This window comes from Misgurnus anguillicaudatus, chromosome 18 (genome assembly GCF_027580225.2).
Source record: "Misgurnus anguillicaudatus chromosome 18, ASM2758022v2, whole genome shotgun sequence".
NCBI classification, from domain to species: domain Eukaryota; kingdom Metazoa; phylum Chordata; class Actinopteri; order Cypriniformes; family Cobitidae; genus Misgurnus; species Misgurnus anguillicaudatus.
In genome coordinates this window covers 12,854,850-12,878,144 of record NC_073354.2, presented here as the reverse complement: position 1 = coordinate 12,878,144, position 23,295 = coordinate 12,854,850, and the positions used below count along the sequence as shown (strand labels likewise).

At 37.0% G+C, this 23,295-nt stretch overlaps 1 protein-coding gene across 1 annotated transcript in view; it reads right to left on the bottom strand.

Annotated features, from left to right (window-relative positions):
- Positions 1-23,295, bottom strand: part of dab1a (DAB adaptor protein 1a) — a 521,576-nt gene that overhangs the window by 12,003 nt on the left and 486,278 nt on the right. Inside the window, 5 exon segments of the mRNA XM_073855881.1 lie at positions 6,112-6,236; positions 10,415-11,023; positions 14,744-14,840; positions 15,990-16,052; positions 20,724-20,786. Coding sequence (XP_073711982.1) covers positions 6,112-6,236; positions 10,415-11,023; positions 14,744-14,840; positions 15,990-16,052; positions 20,724-20,786 — 957 coding nt within the window.

Here is a 23,295-nt window from a genome sequence, read left to right as displayed (position 1 = left end):
AGAAAATCAACAAACAAAAGAGGATGTGATGTGTTGGGAAAAGGATAGAGAACAAAGAGGAAAAGATTGTAAGTGACAGGAAATATTTGCAGAGACATTTTTTTGCATCAATTGTTCAGAATATTGGATATAATCTCAGTCGGTGACATTTGATATGATCTCAGTAGAAACAATAGACAAACACACAGTGCATAATGTCTAAAGTCACTATGAATTTAAAAAAAGCCATAATTTTTAAATGGAAATATTGTAGTGTTCTATATATAAGGAATAATTGACGATGGGACTTTTAATTATTCGAAAAATAATGCACACCCAATGGGGTAACCAAGCGTGCCGCACAAGCCCTGAAAAGTGAAGGCAAAACGTCTTGATCGCCCCCCAGTAACTGGTTCCAGTATAGCTCATAAACCCCACCTCCCACATGTTATTCAATGGGACTTGAGACCAAATAAACAATATAATTGCACTTCAATTATCTTTTTTCCAAAGCTGGTTTGTGTCATTTCTGTAGTTTTTATCACGCTTATGTAAATTCAAGTGTTTTGTTTTTAAAATAAGTTTGTTTTTAGTTAGTTGTTTAATGCTATAAAAACGGTGGTGTCACGTCATGATTGACAACTGTGATATGCGCATTCTGCGAGAGCGAGGCCTTAATTTCGCGGCTTTACTTCACTACTGCGCAGGACTGGTCCCGAAAACGCTACTACGCAGAATAAAGGCCCAAGATGTCAGCGCGGTATCGGGACACTGGCGGCTTTCCTTTCACCAATGGGAGAGAGCGAATGGGCGTCGTCTATTTTTTTACAGTCTATGGGCACAACCATAGACTGTAAAAAATATGAACGTAGTGTCGTGACGTCACCAAAAGGTTTATGACGAGCTTTTTTGAACCCAACAGTAGCCTGCCGTCACCATCTTGGCACTATTTTTTTTATGCATGTGCCCTCATATTCGTAAATCAAAAACATTAACGTCCTCCCCTCCTCAAAGCGACCTTTCTTCACTTCCTGTCACAAGGAATGGTGTGAGGGTGCAGCTGACAGTGACTTTGTGTTTTTATCCCGGGAAAAAAATGGCGGCGATTAGCAATTCGCCATACGGCCCAAGTTCCCATCATCCAATCAGTTCTCAATGGATGAAAACAGGTCCCGCCCAACATTTTTTCACATTTGAAGGTGTTTTCTTCTTTTTTTGCTTCCTGTCTCGACAGCTCCACAGCCAGTTAATGATGATGTTGGTGCAATTTCACACTTATTGCCTGATTTTAAATTTTAGGTTTCATAAAGTACACATTTAGTCCAAACTATAATACATTTGGGTCAATGTAAACACCACTGTGGATACTAACAATAGCTGATACATGTAACTAAGTACCACTGAGGATGAGATACCAACTTCGCTGTTTGACTCGTACTTTTGTCACTTTGAATTTACCACCAAAACATTACTCGCATGGAAAGGCACTTGAGTTTGTCTGCCGCCATTGTGTTGTAGAGAAGAAATGTGAGCTGCTCTCCAAAAGCAATTTATACAGAGACTACTGTAGCAGCTATGAGAATTGCATTATACTATAATAAATGCGACCAGAAGTGTGCACAATACAAATTATATGTCAACGCTAGAGGTTCACTTCTGTGATTTACGACAGAATTCATTCATATTTACTGCGAACCGTACCGCAATTCGCAAGAGCAGTACCACGTTTGTATTGTTGTGACATTAAAATTAAATCAAATTTCACTGGATAATGAAAACTAAGATTTTATTCACACTCATGTCATTGCAGATGTACTGTTTATGACTTCTTTTCTCCAGCTGAACACAATCGACATTATATTAAGTAATATCCTGATTTTTCCTCGCTTGTAAATGGTGGTCAATGTTTTGAAGCTCGGAAAAGTAATCCAAATGACACTGAACCACAAAACCAGTCATAAAAGACTTTTTTTTTTTTAAATTGAGATTTTTACATCAATATACAATATTTGGTATACAATAGTTGTTGCAACTACACCTCTGCTGCTTATGACTGATTTTGTGGTCCAGGGTCACATATGTCTTCACTTATGAAATTTTATTTTCTGAGAGAATTTTTTTTGCAGAGGAAAAGTTTTGGAGTTTTAAATGTCATTAGTATGTTGATAACGTTAAATGTTATTGGTTCAGACAGTTGTATTATGCATGTTTTATCACAAGAAACAAGAGAACCAATGAGATTTGACGTTATTGGCGTGCCCGTATGCGCAGATTTCTTTTTCCACCGGTGTGTGCTTGGCATAATGTCATACAACACCAAAATCGAGTTCAACGATTTGCGCGAGTAGATTAGATACAAAGTCAACGCAAAGACGGGATGGGGTCGATGCGAATGACGCAATAAGGTCAGCGCGTTTGCGGCGAAAACGCTATTCGCCTGAAACGCGTCTTCGCTCAAGTTGAAAATATTCAACTAAAGCGAAAAATTCGCATGACACGAAGTTAAATCCCGCCAGTAATCTACAGCGAGTAAAGCGATGCCCCGTGTTTGGTGTGTACGTAGCATAAGGTTGCCTAGCAACTGCAGACGCTACAGGAGCGCCCAAGCGCTCTGGAAGAAGGAGGAATGCGGCACGGTTTTAGATGCAAAATGTAAAGCGTCCCCTATTCTTCAAAGCATTGCATATGTAACAATTCGCGAGATACACCAATCAAAGAGGCTCCTGAATTTCGAAAGCGTTTTGAATTAAAATTAATTAAGCATATCTGGTGTTTTTCCATGGGTGAGTGGCCATTTTGGTGGGTCCTTGAGCTTTTTGGATCGCCTATGGACGTGCCGCCATATACTACAATAATACACATACGATCAAACTAGTAACAGTTTTCTCTCAGAAATGTATCGTTTTCATTTTCCAGTGACCTATTTCTTCAATTTCTTCAGAAACCTGTGGTAAAATCATAGGTCTGGTTAATTTTTACAATAACTGTAAGAACATATAAGGATAGGCAGTGCTGTAAATGTACAAAGGAGGGAGAATAACAATCCATCCATCTATTCATTCATGCATTTATTAATCCACCTTCATCCACCCACATGCAGATGTATTAATCAAAATTTCCTGCACACGTGCCCATTAACGTAGCTTTGAAACATCCGCTCTTAAAAACGTTCCTGTATTATGCTGCTGTATGAAAGGGTTTGGACTAAAGCATTTTGGATTTTTATGAAAATTCCCTCTCGAGCTGCACTTTTAACACCGCATCAGAGTGTGTGGGTGAATGTGTAACCCAATGCCATTTCGGCGAGACCGGCGAGACACACACGCACACTTATAAACGAATTAAACTTTTTGTTCGGCTGAAAAATAAAAGCGGGTTGGAAGAGCACTAGTCGGGTTTCCATGGCGCTTTCTGATGAGTCACATCAGACAGAAAGATCCGGAGAGAGTGTGCCTGCACGAAATACAGTGCAAGTCACCGCAGATGTGTGGCTACATGTCTCTCAGGAACATATTAAAGAGACAGTTCACCATAAATTCTCTCACCATTTATTCAACCGTGTATTATTTCAGACCTGTGTGATTTTCTTAAGTGCCTCAAACACATGAAGAGATGTTGGGCATCGCCCTTAACCTTAAAAAATGACTTAAAGCAAAGTATAATGAAAACGGCACATATGACATTTTGTGTTCTGATATTTGCTGCCACCATTGATGTCAAACCTATAAAAGCTATCACATGGCTATATTGTACAACATTAGTTGCGTTTTTCATACACAGGTTTGTTTGATAGCCCTATGGATACGACTGTTTTTGTAGTTGGTACCGCCAATGTGCTTGTATTTTGGAATAATACTAAAAATAATACCATGCAATAACCGATTGTTAAAAAATCTGTCAAAAAACAGTCCCTAGCTGCACCTAAACAGTTCATATTAGTACCGTAAAGGTACATATTGATACCATTTGTATACATGTCTGTACCTAAATGTTATATATTAGGGCCTTTTTAATGGGTACTGTCCTAGTGACAGCTTTGAGACCCTAATCATACACTTCTTTATTAAATATATTTGCATGTACAACTATGCATTTACTTTGAATAGAGGGTATGCACGTGACGTCACCTTTGGCGAAAGTGACTGCGGTTACGCCCACTGAGTGGCAAAAGACAGAGCGGCAGAATTTGTGTACAGTGTGAAATCAGCGAAAACATGGAGGAAACGCGTCTAAATGGGAAAAAGCTGTTAACAACAGATTAACAAGTATTCGGAGCTATCGTTTTACAGATTGCCAAATAACACCGAAAGTAAATTGATCGTCCATGCCAACGTCCACAGACCACAGATGGGTTGATAAGTTGCTAGGGTCACACTACTTAAGTATTTCACTTTCTACTGAAGTATTTTTTAAGTATTTGTATTTTATCCGTGTTTTTCTTTGAAAAACATACATTCCAAAGCATATTATCATAATTTTTACTCCATTACATTTCATACAGTAAATACAAGTTTTTGTTATACATGTAATATTCAAGTAGGTTACATTAACATACTTTTACTCAAGTAAAAGTACACAATTTTAATGTAATTAGGTATTAAATACATTTAAATATACAATATAAAAGAATACACAGTATGATTCTATGCTTTAGAATGTAGTGAAGTAAAATTTTTCACAGGACAAACACCCGAATAAAGCGCAGATGCTTGGAAAATGTAACTAATGTAAATAAGTATTGTCCACGTCTGCTATCAAGTCCAACTAAATTCAATTTAAGCTGATAATAGTCCGTTTTATTGGCATTTTCACAGCAGCCGCTATGAAAACCAGCCATTCTGTTGAACGTTTCCCACCCAAAAGGGCGAGTTCTGGCGTGGTCACGTGAAAAAGTGACGCCAACGCATACCCCTTTATATAATTTGGCTTTGCTACATTGTAAAACTGTAACAAGTTCTATAGAAATCAATTTGAAGTGAATTATTATACAGTCCTTGCTTGCTTTAGTTTTTTTTTTTGGACCTACACTGTCAGAAAATGCCAAAACTATCCAAAAATGTCACTAGCTGTCACAAGGGCAGTACCCTTTCAAAAAGTAAACCTTTGCACCTAAACAGTGCACATTAGTACCTCAAAGATACATATTGGTACCATATGTATACCCGTCTGTACCTTAATTATACATATTAGGGTCTTTTTAAAGGGTACTACCCCAATGACAGCTAGTGACCATTTTTTTCTGACAGTGCACCTTTCATTCACATCTTTATTAAATATATTTGCATGAACTAATGGAGATTTACTTTAAATCTACATTAAAAAACTGTGTTAAGCACTATAAAAATAAGTATGAATTGAACTGGATTCTACATTAGTGCCTTAAATGTGCATATTGGTACCATATACATACAGTATCTGTACCTAAATGGTACATGGTAGGACCTTTTAAAATGGTACTGCCCCACATCTTGGGTCCATTTTTGACAATTTTTTCTGACAGCTCTAGAATGGTCCTGGACACCATACAGTATTGCTATATAAAAGAATCATACAGGTTTAAAACAAACATGAGCATAAATAAATGGTGACAGAATTTAAATTTTAGTCAAATTATTCCTATATTAATGTTAATTGAAAGTCTTTTTTTGAGGTACTTGTACGTAACATTTTTCAAAGATGAAGTAAAAATATTAAAAGCACTAAGAGATAATCAGACTCGCTTTAAATACTTTCATTTTCATTACATTATGTAATATACATTAAAAATGTAAGAGAATTATTAATGGAGGTCTGCAAATGTGTCTGATCTTTGTGAAGTATCTCTGTGCGATTAATAAAGTCTTAATGATCATTCTCAGTGTTCCTTGAGCTAATTTATTGATCCCTAATGGTGGTCAGGTGTGAAAGAAGATACATAAAAGAATCAACGATTGGCTAATTTCTATGGCAATATATCAAAATATCTCAATAAAGCAAAAGACACATTCATTTGCGTTTGTCCGCTGTAACCTCAAAAAAGGTTGGTGCTTGCTTATATTTCTGAGACTTTTTAAATTAAGCCCAACTGCTTTAGACAAAAGACCTGGGACAGCTGGACAACACTAAACCTTATCAGCATTTAGTACTACTTACAGCGTCCTCTTCCCCACTCCGACTCGGGCTGCCCTCTGCTTCACCAAAAGAGTCATCGGTGGGTGGGTCACTAGCATGGGATGAGGACTTTGATGGAGAACTCTGCCGCGGGGCCGGGGTGGGTGCTGAAAAAAGAAAGAATGAGGGGGAAGAAAAGAAAGAATGTGAAAATACAGACCGATTAAATATCTCTAAATATCTATGGCATCATCTTTTGTGTCCGATGTGCTGCTGAGAAAGGCAAAGAAGGTACAAACAAGTTTCTCATCCACTGGGTGAATAATATACAAAGATAAATCTCTTTGTACAGTACTTACATTTTATGCTTCAAATACTGGACCATTTAATCTCATGTACTTTTAAATTTTGTGTGATAAATCCTAATTGACATTTAAGTAGTATGCATTTGGAGAATACTTTTAACTAAAGCAAAGGGTACACACCAAGTCAATGGTCGGCAGTCAGGCAGGTTTTGAGTTTCGTATGACTTAGGCCCAATCCCAATTCTATGTTATACCCCTATGCCTACCACTCACCCCTTCCTCTTGCCTCTTATAACAGAGTAGAAAGGGTTAAAAAAATCACCCTAAGAATTGGGACACCACTACTAAACCGTCATATGTCCTATGTCAAAGTAGATGCAATGTTTATCATACTGCCGTCACCTGTAGTCATATAAGTTTAGTGAGTAATAGCCTAAAAATTGGTCCTAATTTTTTTTTAAAAGAGTTTTCACAGGTTTGCCACCTCAGGAACGCGATCAGACTGGAGGAAACGCAACGCGATCGCGCCGGGGGAACCAGGAAGTGAACGCATTTCGGAGGTGGCACACCAGGGAAAACTCCCGGTGCTTCATGGCTAGTCCACTAACAGCTACTTTATTAACATGGTATGTTAGCAAACTAGTGATTTTTGCAAACTTTTCTTTAAATTACATTATTGTAAAAATGAACACAAGATTGACTGTAACATAAAACAAATTATTATTTTGAATTTAAAAACTGAAAATAAAAAAGACTTGATTTATACTCGCATGACCAGCCATGTTGGAAAGATTTTTACCTCTTCGCTTGAAGTGAGCTCCTGAAAAATCTTAGTTTGAAAGACTATCTGGCCCTTCTCCCTAACCCACCAACTCAAAGAAAATTGAGAAATAGCTAGCCCTTCACGTGAACATACTAAACGGAGGGGTAGGGGAAAGTGTAGGGGTAAGAGGTAGAAATGGGATTGGTCCTTACTGTAGTTTTACAGGGTGTTCTACACCGTCCGCTAGAATAAGTCACAAGCTGCGTTTCCATTGCAGATTTGCGCAAAACTTCAGCATTATTTTCTAAATATCAACAAAATATATCTGAAATATTGCATAACATTGCAAAATCATGGCGTTTCTATGACTGAACATAGTTTTTCCTCTTTCCAAAAATGACGTCGACTGATGTTGGTAGGTCACATCCACTGCACTAGGCATTATTTTTAACCGAATGAGATAAGAGTATTTATCCAAACATTAATGCCAAGGAACTTATGCGTATTAGAACTGGAAACGTATTGGTGTTTTCCTGGAGGTAATATTGCATTATTTAAAATCAAAAGAGATGTAGGAGTGTTCAAAACATTATTGGCAAGAAAGCCTCTTATACTTGGGAGCAGACACGTATTGAGGTGTTACTGGGAGGTTTAAGTACACACCTCTTCATCTTCAAATAATAATTATGTTTCCATTGTAGTTTTGCGAAATAAACCAAATTGCCTGAAAAACCACTTTATGCGAGCGTAAAAACGTTGTTGCGATATATAAGAGTTTTTGCGAAATTGATGTGTTTCCATTGGCTGTTATTGCGCAATGTCAATGTGCACAATTTAAAGGGTAATTGAAACGCAGCTACTTTCACCTTTTCTTTTTTTGTCCAATTTATCATGTTGAATAAGTCTTATCTGGGAATCAGATCATTCTGATTGTCTGTTGGCATAGCCAACCAAAGTAAAAGACACAAATACATCTGTGGTAAGGTAGGTTTGTATCCCAGTTATCTCACACAGGCACAGAATGGAAGTGATACTGTACTTGGCAGCCGTCCGTTTGGTGTTTCAGGGCACCTTTGTACCCAGACACAGCCAGCACCAGGGCAATGTGAGCAGACCTAACAGTTACTTTGTAGGTGTCGGTTTGGTGTCCCTACCCTTAAGAAATGCGATATTCATTAGCTTGGTTGTACACTCATTAATGCGGTGCATTGTGGGGTTGAATGAGTGCACTCAATAATGTCCACTATGATTTCGGACATCATTAAAAACAGATGTTCCCTCAAATTGTGAACTATTTAAAGGTATAGGGGGCTATTTTGGACTCAGTGATTGTAAACCTGTCCACCAAATGTCATTGCCATGGAAATCAATGCAGATATTGGGAAAAACAGACGAGCGCCACAGGACACACAAATCAGATCTGAACAGTTGTAATGCACCATGTGGACAATCAATCAGATTCCAATAGAATAAACAAATATTCAGACAATGTGAACATAGTTTTTAAGGAGCATACTACCTGTACAGGTGTTTGATCATTTCTCTCTATATAATCTGTGGATTCTACCACACATGCTGACAATAAGTGTCTTTTGTGGATCCTCATTCCCACAGAGGGAACGCTTGTATGCAAGTGTGCGCTGCTCCGTCACAGCAATAATTAGCACTGCAGGCGCAAGAGGATCCAAACAGGCCCAACACACAGCGCACAGCTCCCCGGAGATCAGCAATAATTACGCTGCTCACCAGCAGCACAGCTGGGCCTGTGACTGACTCTGACTCTCACCGCTGTCATTCCCTACCGCAGTACTAATTGTAATTTTCACGCTGACTAAAGACAATTCCTTTTGGGCAACGGCATCATAGCCCACCTAACATCCGAGTGAATAGGATGTGCTGATGAAAGGCTGGATGAGGTGCGAGTTTCTGCGGTAGGCAATGAATTAAGCTGTCCGACTGTGTCAGCACTCTTAAGGGCTTGGGATGAGAGAAAGTCTTGTGGTGTGATGCCAAGTTCTTTAAACTTGGATTAATTTTACTGCTGATTTATTTAAGGTTCTGTGGAAATACTGGGGATACACAAAACCTTAACCATAACCAACCCCTAAAATAAATTTAAAAAGTGCAACGTAATCGTGCTGCGCCCATGAGAATGCTTTTACAGTGACATCAGAAGTTGAACTCTGCACTTTGACGTGCCCGAAACCACTTCTGCAAGCGGACCAGGGCATGTTTAATTGCATCGCACCTTGGTGCGGTACAGAGAGATCACACTAGTTAAATAAACCAGACTTTGAGGCATCAAGCGTGAGTGATTTCAATGTTAAATCAATGTAAGACGCGTTGGCGCACGTCTGGAGGTCTCGCGGCGCGAATGAGGCTTTTAGAGCAATGCGACAGATGCGATTCCGCCTCATTTGCGCTTCTAGTTCCCGCAAATGACGCAAATTGAACATTGCCGCGGGAAACGTGTGAGTTGAAAAATCTAAAACTATCAGGAGCTTGGTCTAGTAGTGACAGAATAACAGGAAGCGAGCAGAGTCGCTGACGCCCCTTCCATGATGCGAATTTCCGCGTTAACGTCTCGATGACTAGAATTTTCTGCACGGCTTTTACGCACGAATGAAGCGAGTACACTCAAAATGTTCAAGCGTCCAACTACATGCGGTAGACGTGAATTTGACGCCTCAAACGCGTCTGGTGTGAACTCTCAGTAAGGTTAATATGTCAAGAGAGGATGTAGACAACCTATTTTGGAGAAAAATAAGTGTAACAACCTTAAATTGATTCTGACCGCACAGAGTATTTATCAAAAAAAAAAAAAAAACTTTGAATACTGGCAAAGCATGATTTGATGCTTGATCTACTCACATACTGTATATCTATGCCCGATCCCTCCTCCCAGGACTGTTTAAATGCATCCGAAGATATTGGACTCTTCCCCAGAAAATATGCTCAAGACCTTGAAAGCTTCTTAAAGGGATTTATACCTGCCAGCCTATCTAAACCCCAAAATATGTTTTCTCAGAGAATGTCTTGATGGAAAAATGGCTAGTAATTGGTATTTTTGTTGAAGCTGCAGGAAGGATGCGAATCGATCAACAATTTATAGTCTATTACCCTGTCTATGCCAATCTCCTACCAAATTGGACAATTTAAATTGGTTTCAGGGCGAGTAGGGGTTGAGATAAAGCATGTTGTCCCAGGACTAATAAAATATGTTTATCTAGGATCTATGTTTATCTACAACCTCTGTACACAACCTCGTTCTACTCACGTGAGTTGGTGGAGGGCGTGGTAGAGGTCACAGGTGTGAGGTTCATCTGCGAGATGTCAAAGTCGTCGCAGTCGTCCGTGTCTTGCGCCATTCCTACTCTGCTGAAGTAGCTGGTGAAAGCCTCCGTGGTGCAGGTCAGGCTAGGTTGCTCGCTCTTCCTTGCAGGCATAGCTGGCGGCTTTGCCATCTGAAAGTCCTTAAACATCTCTTTGCTCATCTTTGCCTGTCTCTGCAGCGTGCGCTCTCCGTGCTGCGGACTGGAAGCCGTGGAGGCGGAGGTGCCCGCCACGGCTCCGCCCATGGCCGCTGTTGGCATCTCGCAGGATGCGGGCACCGCCATGGGAGCCAGTGTCTGAAACATGGCGGCAGGAAGAGGTCCTACCGTCTGTGCAGGCATGAAAGCGGCAGGAGAAAAATGGGCTCCTGCCATTGCGGCCCACTGTTGCTGGGTGGCAGGGAAGAGGTTGGCCTGGCCCCAAATCAGAGGCTGAGCACCCGGTAAGACCTGGGCAACTTGCACAGGGGACTGGACGCCAAACGCTAATGGGGCCTGAGCGGCAAACTGTTGCTGCGCCCATGCGGGTGGCACGGCTCCCATCGTCACATAACCTGATAAATAGTAGAAGAGAGAAACAAATGAGAGATGAACTCATCCGTGGTCTTTCAGCCAACAAATCTATCTTTACTGAAGTAGACACTTTTCTTTTCCAATCGATCAGCACATGGGAGCTTTTCCAAATAACAAACAACTCTTCTCATGGATGCTACTGGTTTACTCACAAAACATACACCTCATTATGGGTTTGCTGTAACCTTTAACTCTCAGTTAAGGCTTTACGGGCTGTAACCATAGATCTATTGATGACTGCGATGAGATGACCTAGATTTTCATAATGAAAAAGGTTTTTATGGCTCAGATGAACTATTGTAATTACTGCTCACAATAGGCCCATGCTTAATGAATAGCGGCGCCCTTTAAAAGAGGCCATTTACAGCAGTCTCACTGATATCCCATCGAGGCTTATTCATTACGCATCTAGCTCTTTCTTCCCAGTGAGCAACACTGATTCGAATAATAAATACCAAAATTATAGCCTATCTCTATGACATGTGGAAGTGTCAAATAGGCATATAAGCTTGAGATCAACAGGATTGCTCTTGGTCACACGATAGAAAGCTGCAATTCTTTAAACAAACAAAAAAAATGAATCAGCTAGAAACAAGAAGAACTATGTGATCCAGTACTGTATGTTAAATCCGAGTTAAAGCTATATCGTCCTATATAATTTAAAGAAGATTCTGTAAAATATAATTAATATTGACTGAGTAAGGTCATGTTAAAGATTGAAATCAAACTTTGATGCTCCTAATCTCATAAATAGATTATGAGACCTTAGCCTGGATTTTACAGATAAGTTCACATGGCTGTTACGCATGGGAGGTCTGTAATTTGCAGCATTTTTGGGATATACACAGATCTACAATTGGCAAACAGAAAGGAAAAATGGACTACCATTCAAGCAGCAAAGTCTGCAGCATATCACTTAATGTGCAACCAAAAAATAGACACAATACATGCAAATACGAGGGTACCACACTGCAAAAAATGATTTTCAAGAAAAACATGTCCTAGTATTTTTGTCTTGTTTTCAGTAAAAATATCTAAAAAAAATTTAAATTAAGATGCTTTTTGTTGATGAACAAATTGACCCAAGAAAATAAGTCTAGTTTTAAGACCAAAAATATAAAATTGAGGTGATTTTGTGCATAAAACAAGCAAAAAATCTTGAATTTTTAGTGTTTAAGAAAAATATTCAAGATTTTTTTGCTTACCCCATTGGCAGATTTTTTTGCTTGTTTTATTCACAAAATTACTTAAATTTGATATTTTTGGAAAATAAGTCTAGTTTTTAGACAAAAAAAAAAAAAGAAAATTTGTGCTTAAAACAGCAAAAAAAAAAAAAAAAACTGCCAATGGGCTAAGAGAAAATAATCTTAAAATAAGTTGACAAAAACTTTTCAAGAAAAATTCAAGAAAGTGCAAAAAACGGACTTTCTTACTTAGCATGTTTGTCTTGTTTTTAGTACAAATATCACAAAAGTCTTAAATCAAGATGCATTTTTTGATGAGCAAAATGACATAAGAAAATAAGTCTAATTTTTAGTCAAAAATATCAAATTTAAGTGAATTTGTGCTTACAATAAGCAAAAAAAGCCAATGGGGTAAGAGAAAATATCATAAAATAACTTAACATTTAAAGACTTTTCCAAGAAAAATTAAAGAAGATATTTTATAGTGCAGTTTAGTTTGTAAAGGCATTTTGTTATGTCTATTTTACTGATCTTACACTGCAAAAAAATGACTTTCTAACACAGTGTTTGTCTTGTTTTTAGTAGAAATATCTAAAAAAGCATTTTCTTGATGAGCAAAATTACCTAAGAAAACATGTCTAGTTTTTAGACAAAAAATATATAAAATTTAAGTTAATTTGTGCTTAAAACAAGCAAAAAAATCTGAAAATGGGGTGAGAATGTTTAGAAAAAGTTTAAAAAAAAAACGTAAACTTAAATTTGATATTTTTTGTCTAAAAGCTAAACTTTTTTAGGTCATTTTGCTCATCAAGAAAATACATTTTGATATACGAATTTTTAGATATTTGTACCAAAACAAGACAAAAATACTAAGTAAGAAAGTCATTTTTGCAGTGTATATGTATATATATACTAAATTAAATGTTTCAAATGGTAATTCTAGTCTTAAATTCATAATACCACAACAGCTATAATGTTCACCGTATCACCTCAGCACACAGCAGAATGTTAATAGTGTTGCACACCAAAATTAAATATATGTTAAGGATTATATACATTATATACTATTATAAATATGCTACTTCATGAATCTTCTTAATGCAATTTAATACATTTCATTTGTATGTGTCCTAGCTCAGCATTGCACTAGCAGTGAAAATATTGTGTGTTTGATCCCAGAGAACATACATACTGCTAAAAATGTAAATATTGAAAACGCCTACCAAATGCATACATGTAAATTTTATGTAGCAACCAATAAAGGTGGGAAAAAATCGAAAATATGTAACCCAGTCTGTAAAAAAACAGCTAGTCTTTTTTTGCGAATTACTGTTTTCCACATTAAACGTCCTACATAATGTAAAGAACATTCTGTGAAAACATAACCTTGATATCTTTAATATTGAGTTGAGGTCATGTCAAAGATTGAAATCAATGATTGAAATAGCTGTGTTGTGTATCTTTCTTACTTGTATGAATTAGATTCATTCAATGTGACTTGCACTGCCAGTATGGCCAGACCCCCCTACAACACTTTGGGGAACAATTCTCCAAACTTAGCCAAAAAGATTTCACAAACACAAGGGTGAGAAATCTTGCTCATATAATCATAACCGAACAGTGAGAATCCCACCAGGAAAGGTGTGGTAAAGTCAAGTCTGGTGTTAATGAATTTACTACACAAAGGGGAGCTTGGGAGGGTAAGAACTAAAGACAGATGGGACAGATGATACACTACTTGATTCCACACATATCAATGCTGTACTGTTTACTGTTTCAGAGGAAGTCAATCTGGCTGGAACAGATGTCCCATAGAGACGCACAGCATCGCTGCACAAAGGCTATTTGTTTTTAAGCACTGGATTAGATTTCATAATGTGAGTGTTACTGGAGAATTTAAATTGGCAGTATAGGTTACTTGTATATTATATTTTAATATAATTACAATACAAAATACAATTATATATACAATTCATTACACATGGTCATAGATATGAATAATTCTTTAATAACACTATGATATGAAAAAGTGGGACCTTTGCACTAAAAGGGTCATACAGTATCATTAAAAATAGGCTACCCAGATGCCTTAAAGGCACAGTAGCAAAAAAAAAGATGATCCTTAATTTAAATGAAAAGATCGTTGAAGAGAACAAATCATGACTGTTTGTGGACTTTAGAAGAAAGAAATCCCCAAAAATCTATAATATTACCCCTTTATACCAAACATGCATTTTCGTATCATACACACACATTCAAAGCTGTGTCCTCTGCAAGACATTTATCATGCACATCAGTACAGCGGCTAGTAATGAGAGCATTCATATTCTACAGCAAGGGGACAGAACACCTTATTTATCCAGAACTAGACAGACACATTATTTAATTTACCTCTGCCCCGTTCACTCCCACCTCCCAACCACCCACCGCTCTGTCTCTCTCTGTCTCTTTAATCTGTTTTCTAGGTGTTATTCTCTCTTCTACACGCACAACAACAGAAAAAGACATTTCTCCTACCTGAGGGTACAGAGGCAGGGTTGAAAGGGGTGAACAGTTCGGATGGAGGCTGGTGGGCCAGTGTACGGTCCAGGGTGTTAGCCGGAGATGCTGGGGTCTGCAGGAGACAAAAATCATACAGTCTAAAGCTTTTTAGTGAAGCAAAAGCTACCTTTTTCCCATAGCTAAAATATACACTGTCAGGAAAATGGTACTCAGTTGGGTGTTTCTCGCGAGACTAGGCTTATGAGGTGTCATGAAACATTTTGATAAAAAAAGTAAATGTAAAGTAAGAATATCAAAAAGAGAAGCATACAGTTACAAACATCTCTTCATGTACTATTTTGCACATGATTTCAAATGACATCATAAAAACCAATTTTGTTGTTTTTTCCACATTTAAAAGGAACATTTTCATTACCGCAACGTGTCCATGACTGGATTTGTGTTCTTTGACATGGAAATATTTATAATTAAAAAATCAAAAAAATAAAAAGCTTCAGTGCATGTTATACTATAAACATTTACAGTAAAGAAACATGTGGTATTTGGTGATCATTGGTAAATGTAGAGACAATAATAAGGAATATAAATGTTCCAAGAAAAATTATCATTCTCCGCAACAAATTTCAATCATTGTTTAAGCCATCAAGGATTTACATGTTGGAAGGGACATAATTGACTGTGACAGTCAAGATGGCTACCAGGTAAGCAGTTCTTATTTTTTCCCTCCAGATAAAAGTTGAAATTTTGTTTGTCATAGTACAACTTTTTACTTCTCATTACCGAAACATGAGTTTGTAAATGCATATATTTAATGTAATATCATGTTGCGGTAATGATTATTTTTTATAATGATATCTAAAAAATGTAAATAATTCTATAGGAAATATTTTTTAAATCCTCTAAAAATAATGTTTATAGTACGTTCAGACCTCAATGTGCAAAAAAAAAAAATCTTATATGTGCATTTGCTTCAATGGCTTTTAAAAAAATCTGATGCCGGACACCTTTTAAGTCTGGATTTCGTGAGAATCACACAGTTGGGGTAGATTAAAATGAGTCGGGGTGAGCAAATTTTTAAAAATGAGTTACTGAATGTTTTGACATTCTCTATAAAAAAAACTTGATGTATGAGTTGTTTAAAGTTGATAAAGTCAGCAAAGTCAATTTGAAGAAAAACAAATAGATTTGGCACAAAATAATAATATATTCTCCAAATGCACCCTTAGTGCATAATGTTCTGCGGTCATGTGTGTTCACTCACCGAAGGGGAGGTGATATCAGGAGGGGTGGACATGTCTCCAAACAGCTCTAACTGGTTGATATTCTGGAGATAAGGAGGATAAAGATTAGACTTCCATGTCAACCTTTACCACAACGCCAGTTTAATCTTTGCCACAGACTGGTGGCACCTTTCTTTACAAAATCATGGGGTGGATTATGGGGATGGGATGCTATAACATTTTACTGTACTTACCAGTCATGTGATATAAATAGGCAAATATAAATGCATACAGGGCGATTCAGTACTCCAGTATGAAGTTTATCCATAGTATGTTTAGATAAGTACTTGACTGAAGTTACTTAATGAGCCTTAATTGTTAGTCAATCTGATGCTCTGAGAAAACACTTACAGCTAATTGCGAAGCAAAAGTTTGCAAGGTTTTAAAACATGTAATATATTAATACCTAAATGACAAAACAAAATAAGTGTTTTGAGAGTTGTAATGCGAATTGCAATCTTTAATGTGCTTGTAAACAATTATGTTTTTCCATATTGCGGTAATGAACTATTATTATGAATTCCCTGAACTTAACGTTGTTACTCTGTTAGTTGTCAAATCTTTATGCAGCTCTTTTGGGAAACAAGCTTAATCCTTATTTTTACACAAAACATTTCAGCTGTTAATACTGTTTCTCATTTATGCATGCTAATTTCTAACATATGAAAATAATCAATGAATTTCCATGGGATTTATCACTTATTCAGGGTTGCTTCTAAGCATTTACGAGCGCTGTGTGTGACTATTTTTTTTTTTTGGGGGGGGGTATCTTAAAATGAATCAGTGATGTGTTAGCGGCGAGCAATTCCTGAACCTTTCAAAGTGACTGCAGCACGACAGAAAAGCTTTTCTACACTGCATCTTAAAATGCTCTTTTGTTATATTTATACCAGAGGTCTTTTTACGCCTACATCTGAAAAGGGTTAAAATGGCGATTTAAATGAACAAATTTCCTCTCTAATCTTATGCTGACATTTACTGTTTCCACCAATTTAAGGAAAACAAACAGCGCACGCAATAACATGACTATGTGTGTGACCTTTTACACCACTGTGAAAGTTTGTGCAACTGGTCACATACGAGCCAGAAAGGCTCCATGGTTAGCATTAATGGCACAGTTGGCATGGAAACACAAAGAGCTATTCAATGGGTCAGACTGGGGTCATCTTTAAGAGCTAAGCTATTTGACTGTGTAAAAGAAAGGTCATGTGTGAGTAAGTAGACTACTTCCAGGTCACGGGGAGACTAGAGGAATAGGTAAAAAGCAGGAGACTGGGGATTTAGCACTGTTCATAGCAGGTAGTGTGACATTTACTTTCCTGTGCAGGGACTTCACTAAAGTCTAGAGTGGGCCTTAGTGCATCCATCATTACTTTATAGTACGATTAAAGCTAGATACCTTTTTAAGGGCCCATTTTTAACAAAAACAACAAAAAAATTGAAACAACAAAAAAGGTTTTGAAAGTATTCGCATTATCATCTCTGCGTAAACTACAAAAACATAAAAACTTGTAAATACGGTGATGCACATTACATGTTCAGTTTCCGGGGTCCTGTACACACTGCACCTACATTTCGGTTGTCAATTCACCTTTAAGTGCTTTTTACACACAAAGTTCTGTAATCTACTAAAAATTTGAAAAACATTAAGAATAAGAAAAAAGCCTAATGCTAAAAAACGAAATATCGCGACCAGCCCCTTTCCACTTTAATAAAAGCAAAAACGTTTATTCTCATGAAGAAATTTGCATCACGTGCACTGTATGCTTACTCCTCACATATGCGTAAATATGGGAGGTAACACTTTACTTAAAGGGGTGTCTGACATGACACCTTCATAATCATGACATGACACGTTTAATGAACATGTAGGAGATTTAATGCACATTTACGAAAACTGTCGTTAAGTGTCATTCGTTCAATTATGTCGTTTTAAATGCAAAGATGACATTGTTTGAGATGTCTTTGTTATGACAACATTAACCAATAGATCATAACTTGTAGTGACAACTTGACATTCCCAAGACAACATACAGTAACTGACCAATTTTTTACCAGTTATAGAAACTGAATTTGTCATTAAAATGTCATTAAATGTTAATACTCTATCAAATAGTTTAATAACAGCATCATGAATATTCTTCAGTTCATAATGTTTTTTTTAAGTTTCCTCCAGGGGCCCGTACCATGAAAATGGTTAAACAAACTCAGGGTTACAGGATTAGTTTAAGGTTGACAAAACCAAGCCAATGTGCAGGCCTTGTTGGTAAAAGCTATTTTCATGGTACCCAAAACCCAGGATTTGCACAAACTAATCCTAAACAAAGCTGGCTAACCAACTAAACCAGCTTCATGGTATAGGCCCCAGGTGTTAGACAAATAAAATCAATCATCCAATAATAATAATAATAATAATAATTAAAATTTATAAAATTATATATTTGAAGACCGATTCATCTAAAATTAAATGAAAACAGTACAATAATGGGTTACCATGCAGTGTTGGGTCCATATTACTGTAAAAACAGTTAATTACATTAAATTAATTAATTATTTTTTTTATGTTTTTTTCTTCTGTTAGTTGTCAGTTTTTATATAGCGCACATACATAAAGATGAGTATAATCTTTTGATGTCTCTGTTGAATTTTGTTAAGGTACTTAACAATTAACCCTTAACTCATTCACCGCCAGCCTTTTTGAGAAAAGTTGCCCACCTGCATTTTTGGGATTTTAACAATATTTTCACAAAATTCCTTGCAGGAAAAATTATTTTCTATAAATATATAAACATACAAATTATATCAAATTAAAGAACACACCCTCTGCTTTCAAACAAACAATAAACAAACAAACAAAATGGGGAAAAAACGTTTCATTATATATTTACTTTTTCTACTTAATTTAACCACTGAAATATGGATATTTCTCTTAAAAAATACAACATTTTGAGCAAAAAGCTTAAAAAATTGCGTTTTTGTAAAGGAATTTATGTTAGAGATCAGACTCAGAATGACTATCAAACATAAAGACAGTTAAAATAAATAATTAAAATCTTTTTTAACTTCCGTTTTTGATGCATTCGGTTTGGCGCCATCTGGTGGATAAAAGCGGTATTACACTTTCACTTGAAATTCGTCCAGAAAGGCATATTTATTAGTTAAATATGAACTCATAAATGACGAGATAACTCGTCAATGGCGGTGAATGAGTTAAAGGACAAGTTCGATATTCCACACTCAAAGCCCTGCTCCCAGACTGCCCACGAAGAAATAGAAATTTTGACTGAAATTCCGACACACGACGCTGGCCCGAGAATTTTTGGGTGTTTGTTCTTTCACCTCCCACCTCTACAATGGCTGTATATGTGCACAGGAACAATCCCTCCCAAAATGCACCAAACCCTCATCAACAGAGACATGAAACCCACCGAGCGGTCAGGGGTGTTCACCGACCCGCCTACACAAAAATCGCTGCAAAAGATGCTTTCCAACAGGTTTTATCTAGTTTTGTCCAACTCCATTGACTTGTATTAGATGTGCTGTGAGGTACGGTATTACTCCGCCGCTGGAAACGTTGTTTGTATTCTTGCAATTGTCAAAGGCGGATTAGCGCCACCAACTGGGCTGGAGTGTCTATTATTTAAGCTCTCAGCGGAAGAATATACGGGTGTGAGGCGTTTGGAAAAATAGGTCCACACGTTTACCAACGAATGCTAAAACACCTGTTGGAAAGCATCTTTTGCAGCGATTTTTGTGTGAGCATATCAGTGAACACCCCTGACCACTCGCTGAGTTTCACGTCTTTGTAAACGAAAGTTTAATGCATTTTAGGAAGGATTGTCCCAGTGCACCTATACAACCATTGTAGAGGTGGGAGGTGATAAATCAAACACCCGAAAATTCTTGGGCCAGCATCATATGTCGAAATTTCAGTCAATATTCAGTCCGTTCTATTTCATCATAAACAATTTGAAAACAGGGCTTTAAGTGTAAAATACCGAACTTGTCCTTTAATGGCATTTAAATGACAGTTTAATGTAATGCTAACCCACACAGCTAGGTAGTTTCTTAAGTTTGATAATTATTCTGCTATGTCATGTTTATGACAGATTTATGACAAGTTACTGTATGATGTATTGGTTTATGTCATAAAGTTGTCATAAAAAAGACATTTCAAATAATGTCATCTTAGCACTAAAATGACATATTTGAACAAATTACACTTAATGACATTTGTCATAAAATCTCCTTCGTGTTCATGACACATGTCATGTCAGTCTTATGAACACCCCTTCAAGTAAAGTGTTACCATATGGAATTATACTTCCAACTTTAGACAGTAAATTTCACTGTCGCATTTTTGGGAGTGAGTCTTGTTCCTTACACACAGGGAACGATCATTTAGGGGATTCACTCCCGCATTTAAATGCGGTTGTCACTTCCTAAACTTTGCAGTGTGTACAGGGCCTGTAAGAACTGAGAATATTTTAACAACTTTGTACTAGAAATAGAAGTTTTATGTAAATACGAAGTTGTCATGTAAACGTACCGACTAAACGTATATTATAAACTGATACTTTGTTAGAAAGATTAGTTGATAGATACTGGAATATACATTAGTTTTAAGCCTTTAAAAAAAGAAATGACTGCTTGGAGCATCATGGGAAGGTCAAGGACGGGTGTACACAATTTCGGCCAATCATTGTCCACCTTACCTTGGTGACCAGCAAGAGATCAGTGTCTAGTTCCATAAGATCAATCTGTTCATTATGTTTGTTCTGCAATGACAATATGATGTTAGATGACAGATGAGATGAGATTTAAACACAAAAACACACACAGCTGGGATTGGAATAATGAAATGATAATTGTCAAGGTATGATGAAGTTGGATTAGATGGGATGGATTGAACTTTACCTGTGCAGGTGAGGTTACACCTACATAACCTCCAACCTTATCTGTTCATGGCCTCTGCGTGTTACCATATGATCTCTCATAAGCTCAACAGTTCGGTACCAAACACAGCTTAATAACAACTGTATTTGTCTTCTCTTACTGACATCTCACCCCATAGCCCCTAACGCTGTAATTGGTGAAAGAAGAAATCAAACAAAAATGATTTTTAACCAGCTGCCAGCAGGCTTTAATGGGAAAATAATGCGCTCGTATGGGCATCCTGTGAGATAACATGGGAAGAGCAAGAGACCATGAACAACAGCTGCTCCTATCTTATTTTTGTGCTTATAAAAAGCAAAACAAGGAGGGAGAAGATGATTGGACATGAAATTGAGATGAAAAACTGTATACAAAATATGGCTTGGTTAGCCGGGTAAGTTTACGAAATTGGATATTACATTATTCAAAACAACCTGAAGTTGTTTGTCCATGTAAATCATCCAATTTATCAAAGGCTAATTGTTACAATTTGTGTGCCAAGTTTATGCCAAGTTATCTTGAAACCACTCCAGCTAACAATTTGAGACACATTTAAAGACACAGACAAAGTAAACACAACATCTGAAACAATGCATACAAATACAAACACAGATATGCATCACATGCAATCAATAAAGTAAAAACTGACTCTAGGTCAGTGGCTCAGGTTCCCAAAGCAGGTGACGCTTGAGATGGTTAAGTCTGAAAGCCTCTCTGAGTTAAAGCTTGCCATACTGTGTTAGAGATTAGCTTTGAGAATGAAATAATGTTTCAGACACAGAAGCAATTAAACAAAAGTCGTCTGAGGGAGATAAGCAGGAACAAGCCGCTGCAAGTGACATTTTATATATGCTAATGCTGTGTGTATGAATGTATGAACAAATGTGAAAGAAAGTAAGAAAGAAAAATGCAGGGACAAAGTGACGGAAAGAGAAAGTTCATTAAACATCAACAAGGATTTGGGTTGTATATAGTTTTCTTCACTTCTGGATCTGCATGATTAGTTTCCCATTTTCATCATAAACAATTTATCTGTGTGGGTAATTAATATTATTATTTTTTTATTCATGTGAGATTTAATAAACAATTGAAATCTGCGCTTCGGGTTGATTACCATACAGTGTGTAACTATTTATGTAACAATGTGTTAATCACAAATGACTGGGGGGAATTTTTTTGGTGTGTTTCTATCAAATGTGCTGCCGTCACCTCATTTTGATTTTGAAGGTCAGTGAACTGAGTCTGCCATTCTTTACTGGGCCCAATAGCTGAATTAAATGGCAGTAATATTACCAGCCCACGAGATGCCATCAAATCAATCTCGTTACGCACCCTTGGGGTTCACCATTGAGGATAATGGGAAAGATGACAGCTGGTCCCATAGAGATGAACTGTGTCCGTCAAAGCGTCCTGCATGCGACTGACACCTTATTACTGATCGGTATCATGTGTACTGATAACCACCTCTTTATCTGTTATTATAACAAGCTGCCTCTCCTACTGAAAAACTATAAGTCATATGATGCCAATCTGTAAGTGGACAGTTGCCATGGCAACATTTAGTACAGTGCAGAAGGTAAATATTATTGTAAAAGCTTATCTGATCCTACAAACTCAAATAGTGTAAAACCCATGTTGATATTGATTGGTGTTATATTAGAATTATATTATATATTAGGGATGCACCAATGCAAAGTTTTCTGTGCCTATACCGATATTCAATACTTAGAATAATATAATCCAATACTAATAAATACAGGTAACGATAGTTTTGATTTTTACTCCTTGTTTCAAATTCTTATTTTGTGAAATCCTAAAAGTGCAGAGCATTAAAAAGTACAATTCTGTTGTCATTGTCATCTAATTCCAAATTATTAGACAGCATGCGTTCTGGTGTGTTTTTCTGCCCATTTCGATTTCCTGGAAATATATTTCCTGGATCTGCCATGATCATCGGCTGTTTTTAAACAATCGCCCGATGTCCGATAGTGGGAAAAGGTTGCTTTTATCTGCCGATACAGATTATAGGCTGATATATCAGTGCATCAATAATATATGAAGAGTTTGGTTCCAAAACACGATAAACGCCATTTAAAAAAAATTAGTTACCGCCAAAATCAGTATTGTATCTGGTCATCATTATTAAAAATGTAATTCTTCATTTTACGCAAAATCCGATATGCGTCATGTTTTTCTGTCACCTTTTCTCCCTTTTTCCCCAAAACGCGACAGTCCTCCTTCTCTGCAGAATGCAATAAATACGCTCAACCAATCACAGCGCACCATTCCATGCATTGTAAACAACAATGTCGGCACTTTAAATACACACAGAATCCTAGTTTTCATCATTTA